Here is a 16,767-nt window from a genome sequence, read left to right on the forward strand (position 1 = left end):
CCCACGGTCTCTGCTGGAAACATTGCCATCACCAGCAAGCCCCCTCCCATTATTTATTGCTGCTGTTTCTGTGTGTGATAAGAATGCTTAGCGTTAGGGCTACAGTAGCACTGGTTTGGAAGGGTTGCACCCTTGCTCCTGGCTCCAGGGCCCTCAGCTGCACTGCTGTGAACATGCATAAGGTCCTGGTTGCAGCAGTTGGGAAGTGTGGGCCCTGCTACCCTGGGTCCACACTGAGACGCCGCAGTAGGGGAGTCTCTATCCTGTGGTTGCCCAGAGGCCTGTCTGCAGGGAAAGGTGCAGAGGAAAGAACAGGCTGCCTTCTTGCCAACTCTGGACTTTCCCTGCTTGAGTCATGGGTCCCAGTAGGAAAGTCACACTGGATGCTGTGGACAGCAGGCTGGGGCCAGTCAGGGAACTTTGAATGGAGGAATGCAGTACAAGGGCAAGAAGCCCTGCCTGTGTGATGTGATACTGACTGCGTTCCCACTGCACCAGGCCTCAGTTTGCTGTATGTCCCAGGCCATGGCTAGGCTGGAGGACCTCAGATTCTTGCTGCGCTGGCATTCTGTGGGACAGGTGGGCAGAGGGACCACAGGTGATGATCCTTTGCTGCTGGTCATCTCATTCATGCTGCTGTTCGTGCCCTGTGTCCTCTTAGATCCTGTCTATAATGGAAGCCCATCGTCTGTCCTCTGAAAGGAGGCTGAAGTCTTCTGAGGTGAGTTGGCGGGCTACACTAGCTGGGGAAATTAGAGCTCCAGGCCCATCTGTGGCCCTCATGTGTCTCCATGCCCATGACCCTTCTCTCTCCTGGGTGTATTTCCTACAGGTCCCTGCACTGTCCCCTCAACACTCTGTGAATTCCATTAGCCAGGGCTCCTCCACCTCTAGCTTCTCCTCCATGTCATCGAGCTCTAAACAAGAGGAGCCCAAGAAGGACTACAGAGAGGTGAGCCTTCCTGTTGGGAGAATGGTAAAGCGGACCTGGTGGATCTCGGGTCATGGTGGCCAGTTAAAGTGCCATAGCCTGAACTGGGCATGGTGGTGCATGCCTGTAATCATGGCACTCTGAGAGGCTGAGGCAGGGGACTGCAAGTTTGAGTCCAGCTTGTGCCACTTAATGTCTTAATGAGATCATGCCAAAAAATTATGTGGGTTGGGGACAATGGCAGGGGTCACCAAGGATGTATGGGCAGATGCTCTAGGTTCAATCCCTAGTACTGCAAAAACAAAAAGCCATAAACTGATGAGAGTTGCCCACCAGCCTGCTGACCTGTTACTGGACAGGCCATTTCTATAGTGATGGTCCAACTGCACCTCATGTTGCTTTTCACTTCTGGGCCCTCCCAGGGTTTCCCTTAGCAGCTTGCTGAACTGTGTATATGAGGAGATAAAGACAGGGGCAGAGAGAGGATATGCTAAGAAAAATACAAGCAAAGCTACCTGCCCGTCCACTGATTTGAGATCTTTTGAAAAGCTCTCTGCTCTCCATCCCCAACCCATAAGCACCCTGACTAATGAGCTGAACGTGCCACCCCTGGCTGCTTAGAGACTAGACCCTAGTGTCACCAAGACCCAAGCTGTGACCTGTCCTTGGAGGCCCAACAAATTTAGCCTGTGCAGAGCACCCACAAAGAAAGCTAAGAGACACACAGTGCACAGGCTGACAGAGGCCTGAAAGCTTTCTTGAGTGAGGGTATCCACCCTCCTGTGCTCTCAGCTGGTATTTAATGAGAGCAGAGTATGTGTAGTTCTGAATCATAGGGTGCCTGGCTTCTTAAAAAGCAGTGTATACCAGTCACCATCATTTCACCTTTCTACAGGCCAGTAACTAAGAGCTTTGATGGTTTGGTTTGATTTGTTCCTATTCTGAGACAAGCCTCACTGTGAAGTCACTGGCCTCAAACTTAAGCTCCTCCTGCCTCAGTCTCTTGAGTGCTGAAACTACAGGTATCTGCTATTATGTGTAGCTAGTAGTTATGTTTCTATGTGCCTTAAATGACAATGGTTTTTCTCAGGATGCTCTTTTGGAGCAATTTTAGGGAGATATTTAAAAGGTATTACATAAGTCAATATTAAACACATCAAGAGACAGACAAAGGCTACTATGTTTTCAGAACGTGTATATTATTTCTTGTTATTTTATTATTAAGATAATTTTTCTAACACTCTTTTTTTCCTTCACTAAGGTAGAAAAACTTTTAAGAGCAGTTGCTGATGGAGACCTGGAGATGGTGAGTCTTTTGACAAGCACTTTAAGAAGCTAGAGCTTGGTCCAAAACAGCTACACTTGTGTTTCCATCTCCAGTCTCGAGCTTTGGGTTCTTTGCTCGGTCTGCATCAGACAGGGTGGTGCATGCATTGTGTAGCTGGTGGCAGCAATGCTGTATTTTCTAAATGAGTAAGGAAGCACAGGATGAAGACATGCCTGCTCCAGGGATGGTGAGATGTGGGGAAGACCAGACCTTGCTCGGTGGCCTAGAGAGTGCAGGGTCATGGGGAGAGGAGATGACAGAGACCAAGGCCCAGCCCACAGCCTGGCTGCAGTGGGAGGTGGCTCTGACCCTTGGGCTGCGGCTGTGGTCTGAGGCCTGGGGCCCTGACAGTCACAAGCCAGAGAGTTGCTGCTGTGGTTACTGGCTGCTGATGGAAGGGATCCGCCCTACCAACACTGCAAAGGACAGGGCATATCTGATGAGATGGGGACAGCAGAGAGAGGTTGTGGGAGATTCCTAAGGGCAGTTTCCCCAGCTTTCCCCTGGTTTGCTGAAGGGAGTACGCCGTGTGTGTGGTACTGAGGATGGAACACAGGGCTTTCACACTGACCTGCATCCCCAGTCCTTTTATATTTTGAGACAGAGTCTCATTAAGTTGCTCAGGCTGGGCTGGTCTTTATGATTCTCCTGCTTTAACCTGGAAAAATGCTAAGATGATAGGCATGCACTGCCATGGCCAGCCTCTGTCTGCCACTTTTAATGGGGTAGTAAATGAGGTGCTTACCCATTTAAAGCTCTGAGTAAATCATCCTCTGTGAGAGCTGAACAGCAATGTGTGTTTCAAGAGTGCTTTTCACTGAGTAGCCTGAGGTGGTGGACAGAAATTGCTGGAGTCCGATTCTTCCCACCTCTTGGATGCAGGATCTAAACATAGTCATTGGTGTACTGGTCTTCACCCAGAGGCCCCTGTGGGTCTGAGAGTGACACATAGAGTCTCTGGGGAGCATGAGTGTCAGCATGTGGCCAAGGCTGAGACCAGCCCAGGATCACCCGCATCCTTTGTGGAACCAAAGGAGAATGCTAAGGTGTGAGCCAGGCATAGCCCGAGTGGAGAAGCGCTGGTGCCTGTCCCTTGTCCTGGTGATCTGCTCTGTGAGGCAGCAGGTAATGGACAAGACAGCTGCCCCGTGACCCGAGTTGTCCTCAGACTGATCTCACATTTGATTGTTGTCCAAGCCCCTATCCAGGTCACCTGCCCAGTGTTTTACTTCCCCAAAAAGCCCCTGAGATGAAAAATGGGGCAAAACCCCTGAGATGGAAAAGATGGGGCGGAATGACGTCATTTTTAGGAAGAAGCTTTTATTTTAGCTGGCCCAGCGACACAGTGCAGATGGAATTTGCAAAGCTGTGCAACTGAGTTAGAGTTTTGACTGATTTTTATAGTTCATTTATGATTAGCTCATTGATCATTAAGTACATAGTGATGAGAAACAGAAATAAGGTGGGTCTTTGTTCCCCTTTGCTTGAGGTAAGAGGCATTTCACAGTGGGTGGTTAGCCAATTCATAGCCCTTGGTCTGCCAATTCCAGGAACATTTGTCTCTCATAAAGGGAACAATGGTTGAGACAGCATCATTTGTCTCTTACAAGGGGAACAAAAGTTGACATAGCACACAGGTCACTAAGGTGGTGGGGATGATGCATTATAGAACAGCAGAATGATGCGGTCAGTTAATTTATAACTATGTGGTTGGTGCTTGGTTACTAGGGTAATGAGCTCAGTACAGAATGACAATATTGCTAATAGCTATCTTTTTAAATAACTATTTTTGTTAATTATCTTTTAATCAATTATTTTAATTTTTCAGCATCTTAGTATAACACCCAGCAGGGTCCTACCCTGATTATTCTCCCTTTCTCTCTCCATGAGGAACTGCATGTGTCACCTAGGCTGGTAGATGCCTGCATAAAAGCCTCGAGTGTGTCCTGTGGGCAGTGTTCATTATCAGGGTCATGGAAGGGACCTGGAATGCGAAGGGGTGGAACTGACAGGGGTCCTCCCAAAACAAACTGTCCCTCCTCACAGGAATGTGCTGGTTTGCCGTACTCAGAACCAGGCCTAGAAATGCATTAATATGCTTATTCTCTAGGCATCTACCATCCTAGAAACCAGTGTTTTTGGCACATAAATTGGCCCTGTTTGGGGGTCTAAAGTGTGGTGGCAGAACACACTGGTGGAGCCCAGGCACCTGTGAGTGGGTCTCACTGCCCAACTGGTTGTGCACTGGGCTGGGGTGGCTGCCCAAGGCACATGTTCTGTCAGGTAAGGAGGGCAGGCTCTGGAGCTTCCTCTGGGGCACGGGATGCATATAGCTAGGGAACGTAAGGGGACAGACTGCAGGCGCCAGGACTGGTCTGAATGCCTGCCCTTGGTGGCATCAGCACACCACTTTGTAAGACAGAGGAGGGATCAACAGGAGCCGCAAACATAACAGGTAAATCCCTCTCCATCTTCTACGGATGTGCACCATTGTGTCTGACTTGGAGTTAACTTTTATTCGCGGAACTTACAAAGGCCTGTGCACTGGTGAATGCGGTGGGTTACAGGAACCATTTATAAACTGCTGTGGTGGCTGAGGAAGAAAGTGCAGGCCCCTACATGGGAGCTGTTCAGTGTGTGGGGGTGGCACTGTAGCCTGTAAAGGCACAGAGGGTAACTTTCGGCTCCCACGTCTCCTTCCTCTCCAACACTAGGTGCGGTACCTTTTGGAGTGGACAGAGGAGGACCTGGACGAAGCGGAGGATGCTGTCAGTGCGGTGGATCTTGAATTTTGTCACCCCCTGTGCCAGTGTCCCAAATGTGCTCCAGCTCAAAAGGTATGGCTCTGCCTCTGTTGTTAGGGGCGGGAAGGCAAATTCTTCTTTCTTCCCCTAGGAAAGTTCTCTGTTCCTCAGCCAGGTAATTAGTGAGGAGCTCTGAGTAAGTGTCTGCTGAGATGTGCTGGGGACTAACTAGCTGGGGCTGGGAAGAAACCAGCACCAGGGCGGGATGTGGCTTGGGCTGTCTGCGTCCTGCCATGGCAGCTGGGTGGGCCGGCACACGCTCCCTGCTTAGGTCTCAGCTGCGCTCTGGGGCCCAGTAACGAGGCAGGAGTTTGTAAGCGGATGTGCCCGGGGGGGCTGTCCCTGTGCTGGAATTCCTTTTGCTCCGTGGCTTCATTCACCCTTCCTGGGGATCCCCGTGCCAGTACAGAGAGATCCTTTGGACTTTTAACTTAGTTTCCCCCAGGGTGTCTTGCAAAACTATAGTAAGAAAATCCTAACTAGAAGGCAAATGTAATCCACTGATCTTAGTTGAGACTTTCTCGATTTTACGTGTGCACATCTATGTGTTTAATTCTATATAGTTCTGTCACACCTGTGGACACCTACAGGCTTGCACATCCACGGTAACATTTGAGAAGGGTTTTCTCAACAGAAGAATCACTCGTGTCCTTTTCTAACTGCACCTAACACTCTCCCTGTCTCCCGCCCCATGCCGTTTGGCCTGGCCCTGGAAATCACTGATTGGCATGTGCCTGTCCCGCCAGCTACTCAGTGCTGAGAGTGCTGGGAATATAGATGTTCACCACTGTGCGGGACCTTGAGTTCATTTTAGACAATGTGTGAGATTTGTGTTGAAGGTTTTATATTTGCCTTTGGCTGTCCACTTGCTCCGACACCTCTGCAGAGTGGCTTCTGTACCTCAGTGGTGCACATCTGTTTCTGTGTTCTCTGCTGCGTCCCACTGATCTGCCTCCCTCACTACTAATGCAGTCTCCATTGCTGAGACTCTATAGTAAGTCTTCATACTGGGCAGAGCGAGTCTTCCTAATCTATGTGTCTCTGCTGGGACTGCTGTAGCTCTTTTAGGGCCTGAGCCTTTCTACATTTTGTAAGCTTGCATATGGTTACAAAAAAAAAATATCTCTGGGATTTCGATAGGAATTACATTAAATCTATAGATTGGGGAAAAAATAATGTCTCTGTGATGCGGAGTCATCTGCGAACATGGCCACATCTCCAAGTACTATGGCCTTGGATTTCTTTCAACCTTTTGTGATTTGTAGCACATATACTCTCCCTTTTGTTAGCTGTTTGCTTTTGAGCAGTTGTAAATGGTGTTATGTTCATCAGATGTACTTGTATGGCTGCTAACTAGAAATGCGTACATCTCCTTCTAAGAAAATTAATTTGCCTTCACAAACCAGTGGTGTTATCCTTTATGCTCTGAGAGAATACTACAGCCTTAAAAAAAAAAAAAAAAAAAAAAAAAAAAAGACAGCTGTGGGGTTACCTAACCTAAGAATGCTGAAAACAACAGGTTTCGTTCACCTACAGCTTTCACTTGAGGCTAAGCTGGCCACTGAGGAGTGCAGCTCTCTGTTTCCCGTGCTGTGGGGCGTGTGCAGTCCCCAGACCGATTTTCTCAGGCGGCTGCTGTGACAAACAGGAACTGGAAGGCAGGTGCCGCTCCTAAGGAGCACGGTGGGCAGCGAGTCGGTGCCCGTGCCTGCAGCCCCCAAGCGCTGTGTCTTTGCTTCTGTTCTTGCTGTGATTTACCTACTCACTGTGCTTCCCCACCTCACAGTTCACAGACTGTAAGCAAGCAAGAAATGGAATTCTACATTAAAGTATTGGTAGAATTGATTGGATAAAGTCTTACACTCCCTGCTCTTTTAAAACCTTCAAATTCTTTTCCATTTTGTAATTTCTCAAAGACATGACACTGTTGCTTTATGTCTGAAATTGTTACAATCCCCACCCCAACCACCATCTTCTTCTAGCCCGCCATCATCTTCTTCTAGCATATCTTTTGGGGTATTTAGAATTCATTTTACAAAAAAAGTTCTTCATTGAAAATAGTGTGGTGCTTCACCCAGCATTTGAGAGGTTGAAGCAGGAGGATTAAGTTTGAAGCCAACCTCGGCAACATAATGAGACCCTGTCCCAGAAAACCACAAGTAACAGAAACCCTTTCCTGGGGTGTGACTTACATGCGGTGGAGGGTGTGCATGCCAAGTTCACACGCAGTGAGCTGCTAGAGGTGTGTAGGCAGTCACACAGGCCAGGTGGGGAGTGTGTCCGTCCAGGGCTCCTACCTGCTGCTTTGCAGTCAGTCCTTTCTCCCTACTCCCCTGCTGCAGGCACCTATCTCCAGAGATTTAGTTTGGATTTTCTAGAATTTTATGTAGAATTGGAGTCATAAAGTACATGCTGAGTATCACTTCTGCTTGGCACCAGAAGTGTCTCAGTTTGTTAGATTTTGAAATATTTGCAGAGACCGTGAACATCCCTAAAGAAACCACTAATTTCCCAAAGCGGTTGTTGTGTTTTCTACCCACACAGCAGAGTGTGAGAGTTTTAGTTGCTCTACGTGTGGTTCACCACTCAGCGTTTGACTTTTTATTGGGAGCCATTGTGGTGCAGGCGCTAACTGTTAGTTTGCATGGCTGGTGGCTCATGATGGCCAGGAGTGGGTAGAAATGAGGGGTGCATCTCCACTTAGATCCTTTTTAGAAATATGAGGGGATATTTCATATTGTGTGTGTGTGTTTTCCTCATTTGCTCTCGATTTCTGAGGTATAATTTACTTACAGTAAAATTCAGCTGCTAACTGAATGTATGCCTCAGTGTTTGTTAATCGGCTTGCGAGCAGTGTTGCCCTTTTTATTGCTTGTCGTCCTTCCCAGCGTTGCTGATTGAGGAGCCACTGTGCATGCTAAGGGGTTATGCTAAAAGTGAAGGAGAGGAACTGCAATAAGTAACGAGCAGTTACAAAGACTGCTTCGCGCCTCCGCGTCCCTGCAGACCGCCGCTCTGCTCCTCACCCCTCCGTGTGTCGTTCTTGACCCTGGTCTGCATTTTCCCGAGAAACATCTTTTTAGGTTCTCAAAGACTGAGCATTCGCTTACGTCTTTTGTGTGAAAGGGTCTCTTCAGATCTTCTGCTTCTTTATTTTTTAAGATGGACTGTCTTCTTCAGTTTTTTTTAATATTAAATTCTGGTTGGTTCAAGTACTTTGAGATACAGATATTGTAGACATCTTTTCCCGTTCTGCAACTTGCTCTTTTATCTTCTTAATCATGTCTTTCAAAGAACAAACATTTAAAGTAAGTCCAGTTTATCAAACTTTTAGTTTTTGCATCTTCTCTAAGGAATCTTTACCCTAGTAAAGATTATTGCTTTCTTTTCTTTTTTCTTTTTTTTTTGACATGCAGTCTCAATATGTAGTCCAGATTGGACTTAAACTTGCAATGTAGTTCAGGTGGACCTTGAACTTGTGATCCTCCTGCCTCAGTCTCCTGAGGTTACTAATATTACTGATTTGTACCACCGTACCTGGCTAAGAGACTTTATAGTTTATAGTTGGGCATGCTGGCACCTGCTTTTTATCCTATATTGCAGGATGCTGAGGCAGGGGGATCATTACAAGTTTGAGGCCATATTAAAGTGTCATTGCAAATTTGGGCTACATATTAAACTAGCCTAAACTATATAGCGATACTTTCTATGTAATTAAATAAATAAACACACTTTGTAGTTGTAGCTTTTACGTATCTGTCTGTGATGACTTTTGATTTGTTTGAAATGAGGAAGGGCTGATGTGCCACATTCCCCTGTGGACATTCAGTTGCCTCAGCAACGACACAGACTGTCCTTTTTGATGCGCCTGGTATAACAGGGCATCCTTCTAGCAGGCTTGCTTTACTAAAACTAGAAGTTAATCTTCTGGTGTATCACACCTTTCTAAAGTAGCAGGGATTCACCTAGAGACATGTGATCCTGGATCCCGCATATTGCATAGAAGGCAGGGGAGGGCAAATGGCTTATCTTATATTCCTTCAGCTTGACTTGTTGGACATTAATGAGATTTTTGTTTCAACTGTTGAATGTACTAGAAGCTGGCCAAGATTCCTGCTAGTGGGCTCGGGGTGAATGTGACCAACCAGGACGGCTCCTCTCCACTGCACGTTGCTGCTCTGCATGGTCGGGCAGACCTCATCCCCCTCCTATTGAAACACGGTGCCAACCCGAGTGCCAGGAACACAAACCAAGCTGTGCCCCTCCACCTGGCTTGCCAGAAGGGCCACTTTCAGGTATGGGCTGTCTCTTAGGTGCGTACAAGGTGCTTACTCCTGGGTGAAAGCACCACTTGGGACCTGTGCATAGAGGGCCAGGGCTCAGGATCACAGCACAACTCCTTCCTGATTTGCGATGTGTGTGGCAGGACCACTCTGCAGCAGAGCATGCAACTCTGGTCCTCTCTTGGATAATCAGCCCCACTCCACTGTCTTTACATCTGGGGGACCCAGGGGTGTCATTCTAGGTAGTCTCCTTTGCTCAGGTGTTGGGTTACCTTACCACTTTTGTGTCTGTGCCAAACAGTTCAGTACTTCCTAAAGGCATAGCCTCACAGGAGGGGTTCCAGAGAAGTTGGGACTGATGAATCCTGTGGTGTGGGTGGAAATTACCTATGTGAATATTTTTCAGTTTCCTCTCAGTTCCACTGTAAGCTTATAGACCTGAGTCCGTGTCTCCCCTGAACTAGCAGAGTGCTTTTTGGCACCAGCCCCTAATCTGTCAGATGCGAGTTGTGATCCCAGCTCTCCATAGGGAAGAAATAAAGATGAAGTGGAAACACTGGTGCCCAGCACACTGCCTCAGAAACAGTGTCCCTCCCTCTCTGCTGCTGTCCTTTCTCCTGAGGGGTCAGCATGTCTGAAAAGCCTCAGTAAGCTTAGGGAAGAGTCAGAATTTCAAGTTAGAGGATTTCTTCTTGCAAATTTTAATTAAGGCTGAAATTTTCTCTCCTCTGGCCTAGGTGGTGAAGTACCTACTGGATTCTAATACAAAACCCAATAAGAAGGACATAAGTGGAAACACGCCCCTCATTTATGCCTGCTCTGCTGGCCATCACGAAGTTGCAGCGCTGCTGTTACAGGTCAGCCCCCCTCCCCACAATGCCCCATGATTCTGCAGGGCGGGCAAATGAGGATCCTAGCGACCATGCTGTGTCAGGGCTGCAGCACTGAGGACTTCGGCTGTTTTTCTGAAGGTCTGGGCCTGGTCTGATTTCCCTCTTGCTGGATATTGCATGGCAGAACAGAGTCTAAAGCAGTGGGAAAATTGGGCTTGTCCAAACCTTCCTGCTCAAAGCAACTCATTTTGGTGAACTTTTAAAAATGTGGATATTTAGATTACTAAACTGTTTTCCAGTAGAAAACTTTTATTACAGCCTAGATTTTGAATGGTCAGGTAAGTCTGGATGTCCCACAGTAGTTTTAAAAATATTTTTGTGATCCTGGGGATTGAACGCAGGGGCATTCTACCACTGAGCTACATGCCCCATACCCGTTTTAAAACTCCCCAAGACAGAGTCTTGCTAAATTGTCTCAACTACACTTGACCTTGTGATCCACCTGCCTCAGCCTCCCCAGTAGCTATGATTATAGGCGTGTGCCACTTTTCTGAACTATTACTGATCTGTAAATTTAAGTGGTTTGTTTTTTCTGCTATGATAAATGCTACAGTGGGCATCTTTGCCCATTAATCTTTTTTCTTGGTTTACTTTTACCACTATGATTTCAGAATTTCAGAGATGCAGTAAAGTTTAAAAGAATCTTGTCATAAATATCCATACACCACCTAGGTTCCACATTTACATTTTGTCCCATCCCTTTTGACTGTGCTCTTTCTCTTTCTAGCACGGGGCCTCCATCAATGCTTCTAACAATAAGGGCAATACGGCCCTGCACGAGGCTGTGATAGGCAAGCACGTCTTCGTGGTGGAGCTGCTTCTGCTTCATGGAGCATCGGTGCATGTCCTCAACAAGCGGCAGTGCACAGCTATAGACTGCGCAGAACAGGTGAGCGGGGACACCAGGGATCTGCGGTCCCAAGCTCCCCTGCAGCTCACAGTGTTGGAATAAGATTCTCAACAGCCACAGTCCTGAGACCTTTGGAACTGGTGTACCGGACACCTGCTCATGTCACCTGTCAGGGCAGCAGCTCAGGGAGCTGGGAACCATCCTTTTGTGGGTAGTCTTCCAAGGGCACCCCAGTATGTGCCCTCGCGTGACACTCTCACTGTGCAGCCAGTGCCAAGGGAGTGGCAAGTTATACTACCACGCTGGTTCTGCCAGTGCCCGTAGCTCAGTGCAGAAAGCATGTTGAATTCATGGATTTCAAACTCCTAGAGTTCTGTGAGAAGTGTGATTGCAGTTTACCCCCTTCCAGTGTGGTGGGTATTTATCATGGACAAAGGTGATACACCCTCGTTTCTTACCTTTGAAATGAGTATCTAGTTTTCTACTCAGAATGGACAGCTAGGAAGGCTATTAAATGATCCAGCTGGGATGCTGAAGTCACTGTAAATCCAGCTTAACCATAGGCCTCTTGATTTTTAACTTTCGGTGACCTGTCTTAACAGGTCACTTTAGTTCAGTACTTTTTCGAGTGATGACTGTTTTATTGAGTACTCACTATGTGGTGGTCCTATTATCGCCAGGCCAACTACGTGGAGCAGTGACAGCCGCAGCCCTGAGTACCCTACAGAGGACACAGCCAGGTTGCAAACACAGGGTTGCTTTTACCACTAGGCTTTATCACCTAAATATTCTGTTTGTAGTTGCTTTATTTTTTAATTTGACTCAGCCACACCAATACTAACACTTACATAGAAAACAAGTAATAACCTGCTAAGAAAAAATAAAAAATCACGTTACATTTTCCCTTTTAAATTGTAGAATTCAAAAATACTGGAGTTACTTGAAGTTGTGCCAAGCTGCGTTGCCTCATTAGATGACGTTGCTGAGACAGACCATAAGGAGTGTGTGACTGTTAAGATCAGGAAAAAATGTAAGGACTTACACTCTTTAATTCTTCACGGGCGTTTATTCGGAAAATCATGGGTTGCTAAAGGTTTTAACTGTGAATGTGAAATGTAATTGTAGATGTGACAGGCAGGGATACAGGAACCACAGAAATGTATGTCACATTCTGATTTTTCAGATCAAGGGAAAGTTTGTTTTTAAATTAGCTTCCTGGCTGATTGTTACATTTCCTGAGGAGATAAGGTAGATACTCTTGGCTTGTCTAAAGGTTTAGGCCCCCAACTAACAAATGGTGAGGAGAGACTTCCAGTAAACGCTCTCACGCCTCAGATGCCAAAGCCAGATGTTGTGCACATTCCTTGAACATTTTTTTGTTTGCCCGTCTGGTTTCCAAGCTAGACAAGTGATGGGCTATCACCCATCACAGCAGGTGCACATAGGTTGATGGTAATTAGAACAGTAGCAGCCAAATAGCTGAAGACTAGTCCTTTTTCCTGAAAGTTAAACAAAGGGTCCTTGTTCTCTCTTTTAAAATCACATAATGCATTCACAGCATAGTGACACATATAACCTACTCACGTTTTTGGTGATCCTGAGGCCGCACCATAATCAGCTGAGTGTCAGTGTATTAAGGATTTACAGTTTTGTTTTACAAGGTTCGTATGATAGGTATCTAATATGTTTAAGCAAATCTGACGCTTAATTTTCTGTATTTTGTTAAGCTAAAGAAAATGGGGCATTTGAACCATTTGATTTCAAACATTTATCCTTTCTTTTTCAGGGAACTCAAAAATGTATGATCTACCAGATGAGCCTTTTACAAGACAGTTTTATTTTGTTCACTCAGTTGGTCAGTTTAAGTGAGTATAAAATTCAGATTAATTTCTGTAGTCTTTTTGGTACCAGAATTGAACTCAGGACCTTGCACTTGCCAGGCAGATGCTATGCTGCTAAACTATATCCCTGTCCAATTTCTGTGCTTTTGACCCTGCAGTTTGAGTGGAAGCTACGTATATGCAGCTTTTAATCCGCAGTACAAATGTCACCCAGTGCTGCCATCTTGTGACCAAACAGTGTTTCAAATACCCCAAATACTTACTTAATACTCTGTTTATTTTGGGTTTTAGAGGAAGGACTTCAAGGGAGATTACAGCAAAAAATAGAAGAGTCCCTAATTTTATAGAAGGTTCTTTGTATGAGGCAAGTTAGTAAATTCTAGCTTAAAACCTTATTTTTTAAAAAAGCCTGCCTTTTTCAAATGTAATCCATGGTACACGATTTATTCTTGGTAGTCTTCTTCATTACTGGGGTTTCCTGCTAAGGAGTAGGTCTCCAACCAAAACCATTGGACATTAAATATGATAGTAAAATTAGTCACTTTCATAGAAATCACTTTCTTTGAAAAAATATGTTTAGTTTAAAATATTAAGTACAATATTTGTTCCAATAAGCTCTCTCTCTTTCAGTGGCACTAAGTCGCTTTTCTGAGACTACAGTAGCCTGACTGTGAATTGGCCTTCTTTTCGTAACTGACTAAATAATGCAGTAAGGAGAGGGCTACATTCCATCTGGATAAACAGTCCGACAACCTAGTTAGAGATCACTGTTTACCCAATACTTCCCACTTTGCTCTCATTTTCCTTTCTCCACTTGGAGATATATTTTTAAGCAGATCAATGAAGTCTACACTTGCAGTGTATTATGCCTGGAGTGCTGAGCGTATGATCCGACACAGCAGCCCTCAAAGGTGGCTGCTGTTGACACATCGTGTTTTACAGCATATAACGCAGACATAAACTGAACCATACCTTCTCTTTAGCCAGAGAGGCAAAGAATTACACAAAAACAGTCACCTGCCAGAGCAGAGCCGACTGCAGACAGCTGGTGAAGGAAGCAACGACCTGCCCAAGGAGAGGCCCGGACTGAAGCAGTTGGTTCCGGCTCCTGGGAACCGGCGAATGGTCCGCAGGCACACCGTTGATGTCGCGGTAGTACCCAAGGACCCAGAGACTGCTGGCAGCCTAACCACCTCCCAGGAGGCTAGTGTCTCCCAGCCTCAAGAGTAACAGGATTGGTCATATTTACCACAAGTGAGCACACGAGATGATAACACTCAGCATGAACACAGCTTATACTTAAGTATACTTTTAAATAATTGGCTTGAGACCATCTTCAGAAGGTTCCCGAAAGCTTTTCTGTGGCTAAAATAATAAATGCAACAAAAACTTTTCACCATCTCTCTCCTTAAAGCTAATAAATACACTTGAAATGGAATGGACAAAAATTCTGGTAAGTGTCCAGCTACTTCATCTGAAGTGTGTTTCCAAGTATCAGAATTTACTGGCTACAGGTAGAGGTTTCACTGTCAGATTCTGACCTCCTTCTACTGCAGGGTGCTAAACCTCTGTGATAAATTAGCAAACCCTGCGCCAAGAAAATCCCCTCATCTGAGATAAGCCATGGAGAAGCAACTTACATTTCATGGTACTATGGAGGCCAAGCAGAAACGTCACATCAAAACAAAGAAATAAATGGAACCTGAAAAATGTTCCTTTGCGAAGCAACACCTGAACAAAAAGATGTCTAATGCCATTCTGACGTTCATCTTGGTGAGCACACGTAAGAGCTGTTCTATACCATGCATACAGAGAAAGTGGGCTCTAGTTTTTCTTCTGACAGACATCTGGCCACTGCATGTATGCATCTGTAGCAGTGTTCCCAGAAACATCTATTCCGCTACGAACCGCCTTCCTTAAAGGCTGGGGATGGGGCTCAGCAGCAAAGCACTTGCCTAGTATGAGTGAGGCCCTGGCTTCAATCCCCTGCACCACCAAAAAACTGAAATAAAATTTTAAGAAGAACCTCTTAAAGGCCACATCTAATGGATGGTTACTAGAGAGTAGATTTGGCACATCTTTCCTTAAATCTTTTGATTCAGCTTCAAAACTTACAGCACAAACCAGGTCAATGTTATTTTAAGTTAGAATTTATTGCCACGTATTACTTTTTTTATAAATTTCTATAGATTATATTGTTATTTTTTTATGTTACTGGCCTAAAGCTACAAACATGAGTTTGTCCTCAGAAAATTTTCAAGGAACTTTGTAATGGGAAAGTGGTTTTGTGCACATTCTTGGAAATACTTGTGTATGTATAGAAGGGAGGGACTGGTTATTTTTCTACAAAGTAATTTATGATTTCTAATTTTCTAATGTGCCTTGGATATGTGCCAAACGATGGAAAAGAAATAGTAAACTTTATGATTCTTGAGTGTGTCATGGTGTACTTTTTAAATGTTTTCTTATGGAGACAGGTTTCTGTCTGCTATGAACTGCTTTGTGTGTAGGAAAATGGTCCCAAATAGACAGACACATTATTTCGTTTTCCAGGTATACGGAAAACACTTAGCATCACTCTGAGCAGACCGTTTTCCACCTATCTAACCAGGGCTGAATTATGATAGTTGAGTCAACAAATGAATTAGTATAACCACTAAGAACATTTAAAAATATTTTAAGAAACAAGAGTGTCATAAAATTTGTTCAGGAATTTTGTACAGATAAAGTTTGCTTTTGGTTTTATTTACAGTGCTGAAGGGACAAACTACTTTGAGAGATCCACAGAGAAGTTTCTTTCTTTTAAAACTATAAGGATAACTATATATAGTTTTTTACTACAAACAGAAAATAAGCAGTGTTGCTTTGCTTATTTTTCTTTGTTCTAATTGATTCTTCCTTTTTCTTCCCTTATTAATTTACAGTATTGCAGATTGAACCCAGGGCTTTCATACTGAACTACAACCCCAGCCCTTTAAAAACATTTCAACACAAGGTCTTAAGTCATTAAGTTGCACAAGTTGGGCTTCAACTTTTGATCCTCCTACCTCAAGCCTCCAAGTGCTGGGGCTACAGGTGTGTGATCACCACCATGGGCTGTTTTCCTGCTTTAAAACAAAATGACCTAAGTTGCTGTGGTTTTGTATCATCTCACCTAAGGAACTATGTCCTATACACTTTGTCAGGACAGTCTTAAGATGGAAATACAAACATTTGATGTTATCTGGTTATCTAGTTGAGACAATATAATTTTGAAGCTATTTTCAGTGTGCACTTACCACACTGGATAGAACGACCTAATGAGGAAACAGTTCTGAAAATTAAAGGACTGATTTGCCTGGGAGACAACGTCAAGGCCTGGTTGGCAATGGCACCGAACTGGCACTTTCAAACCTCATGTGCCCTCACCCGGACACACAAGTGTCATGACTTGAACTGCCTATTTTTGGGGAAGAGTCCTCCTGGAGCTACTGTACTGACAGGCATGTTAAGGGACTACCTCTATTACTTTTTAAACTACTTTATGTTTTTCAGTTATTTTCTCTACCTGAAAAAAAAACCAAACTTGACTTGCTAATTCAAAAATTGGTAATGCCGAAATTTAATTAAAAAATGGGTTTGAATTCACAGTATTCCCAGCCACTGACTTAAATTTAGAAAGTTGAGAATTACATCCTGGAGAGTCCCTAGACTGAAATACACTGCAACATTGCTGCCTTCACAAACTTTTGCCTTGGTATATGCAACCACTTTTCATCTTCAGGTGTCTAAGAAAAGTCTGACGACACTGAAACATGTCAGTAGCTGGCATCAGCAGAGTTTCTTTTTCTTCTTCCTT

At 44.9% G+C, this 16,767-nt stretch overlaps 1 protein-coding gene across 8 annotated transcripts in view; it reads left to right on the forward strand.

Annotated features, from left to right (window-relative positions):
• Nucleotides 1-15,363, forward strand: part of Ankrd27 (ankyrin repeat domain 27) — a 50,450-nt gene extending 35,087 nt beyond the window's left edge. For 3 of the 8 annotated variants that reach the window (XM_023563699.2, XM_023563700.2, XM_063253395.1), the window contains 10 exons: nucleotides 662-721; nucleotides 833-952; nucleotides 2,193-2,237; nucleotides 4,973-5,095; nucleotides 9,160-9,357; nucleotides 10,083-10,202; nucleotides 10,966-11,127; nucleotides 12,007-12,118; nucleotides 12,875-12,953; nucleotides 13,913-15,363. In XM_023563699.2, the coding sequence (XP_023419467.2) occupies nucleotides 662-721; nucleotides 833-952; nucleotides 2,193-2,237; nucleotides 4,973-5,095; nucleotides 9,160-9,357; nucleotides 10,083-10,202; nucleotides 10,966-11,127; nucleotides 12,007-12,118; nucleotides 12,875-12,953; nucleotides 13,913-14,159 (1,266 nt within the window). In that variant the 3' untranslated portion in view covers nucleotides 14,160-15,363. The other 5 variants (XR_002790397.2, XM_063253396.1, XM_023563701.2 and 2 more) reach the window with 5 other exon arrangements.
• The last annotated feature ends 1,404 nt before the right edge of the window (nucleotides 15,364-16,767 follow it).

Source organism: Cavia porcellus, unplaced genomic scaffold (assembly GCF_034190915.1).
Source record: "Cavia porcellus strain 051 isolate PalLab524CR breed Dunkin Hartley unplaced genomic scaffold, mCavPor4.1 scaffold_7, whole genome shotgun sequence".
Taxonomy (NCBI): domain Eukaryota; kingdom Metazoa; phylum Chordata; class Mammalia; order Rodentia; family Caviidae; genus Cavia; species Cavia porcellus.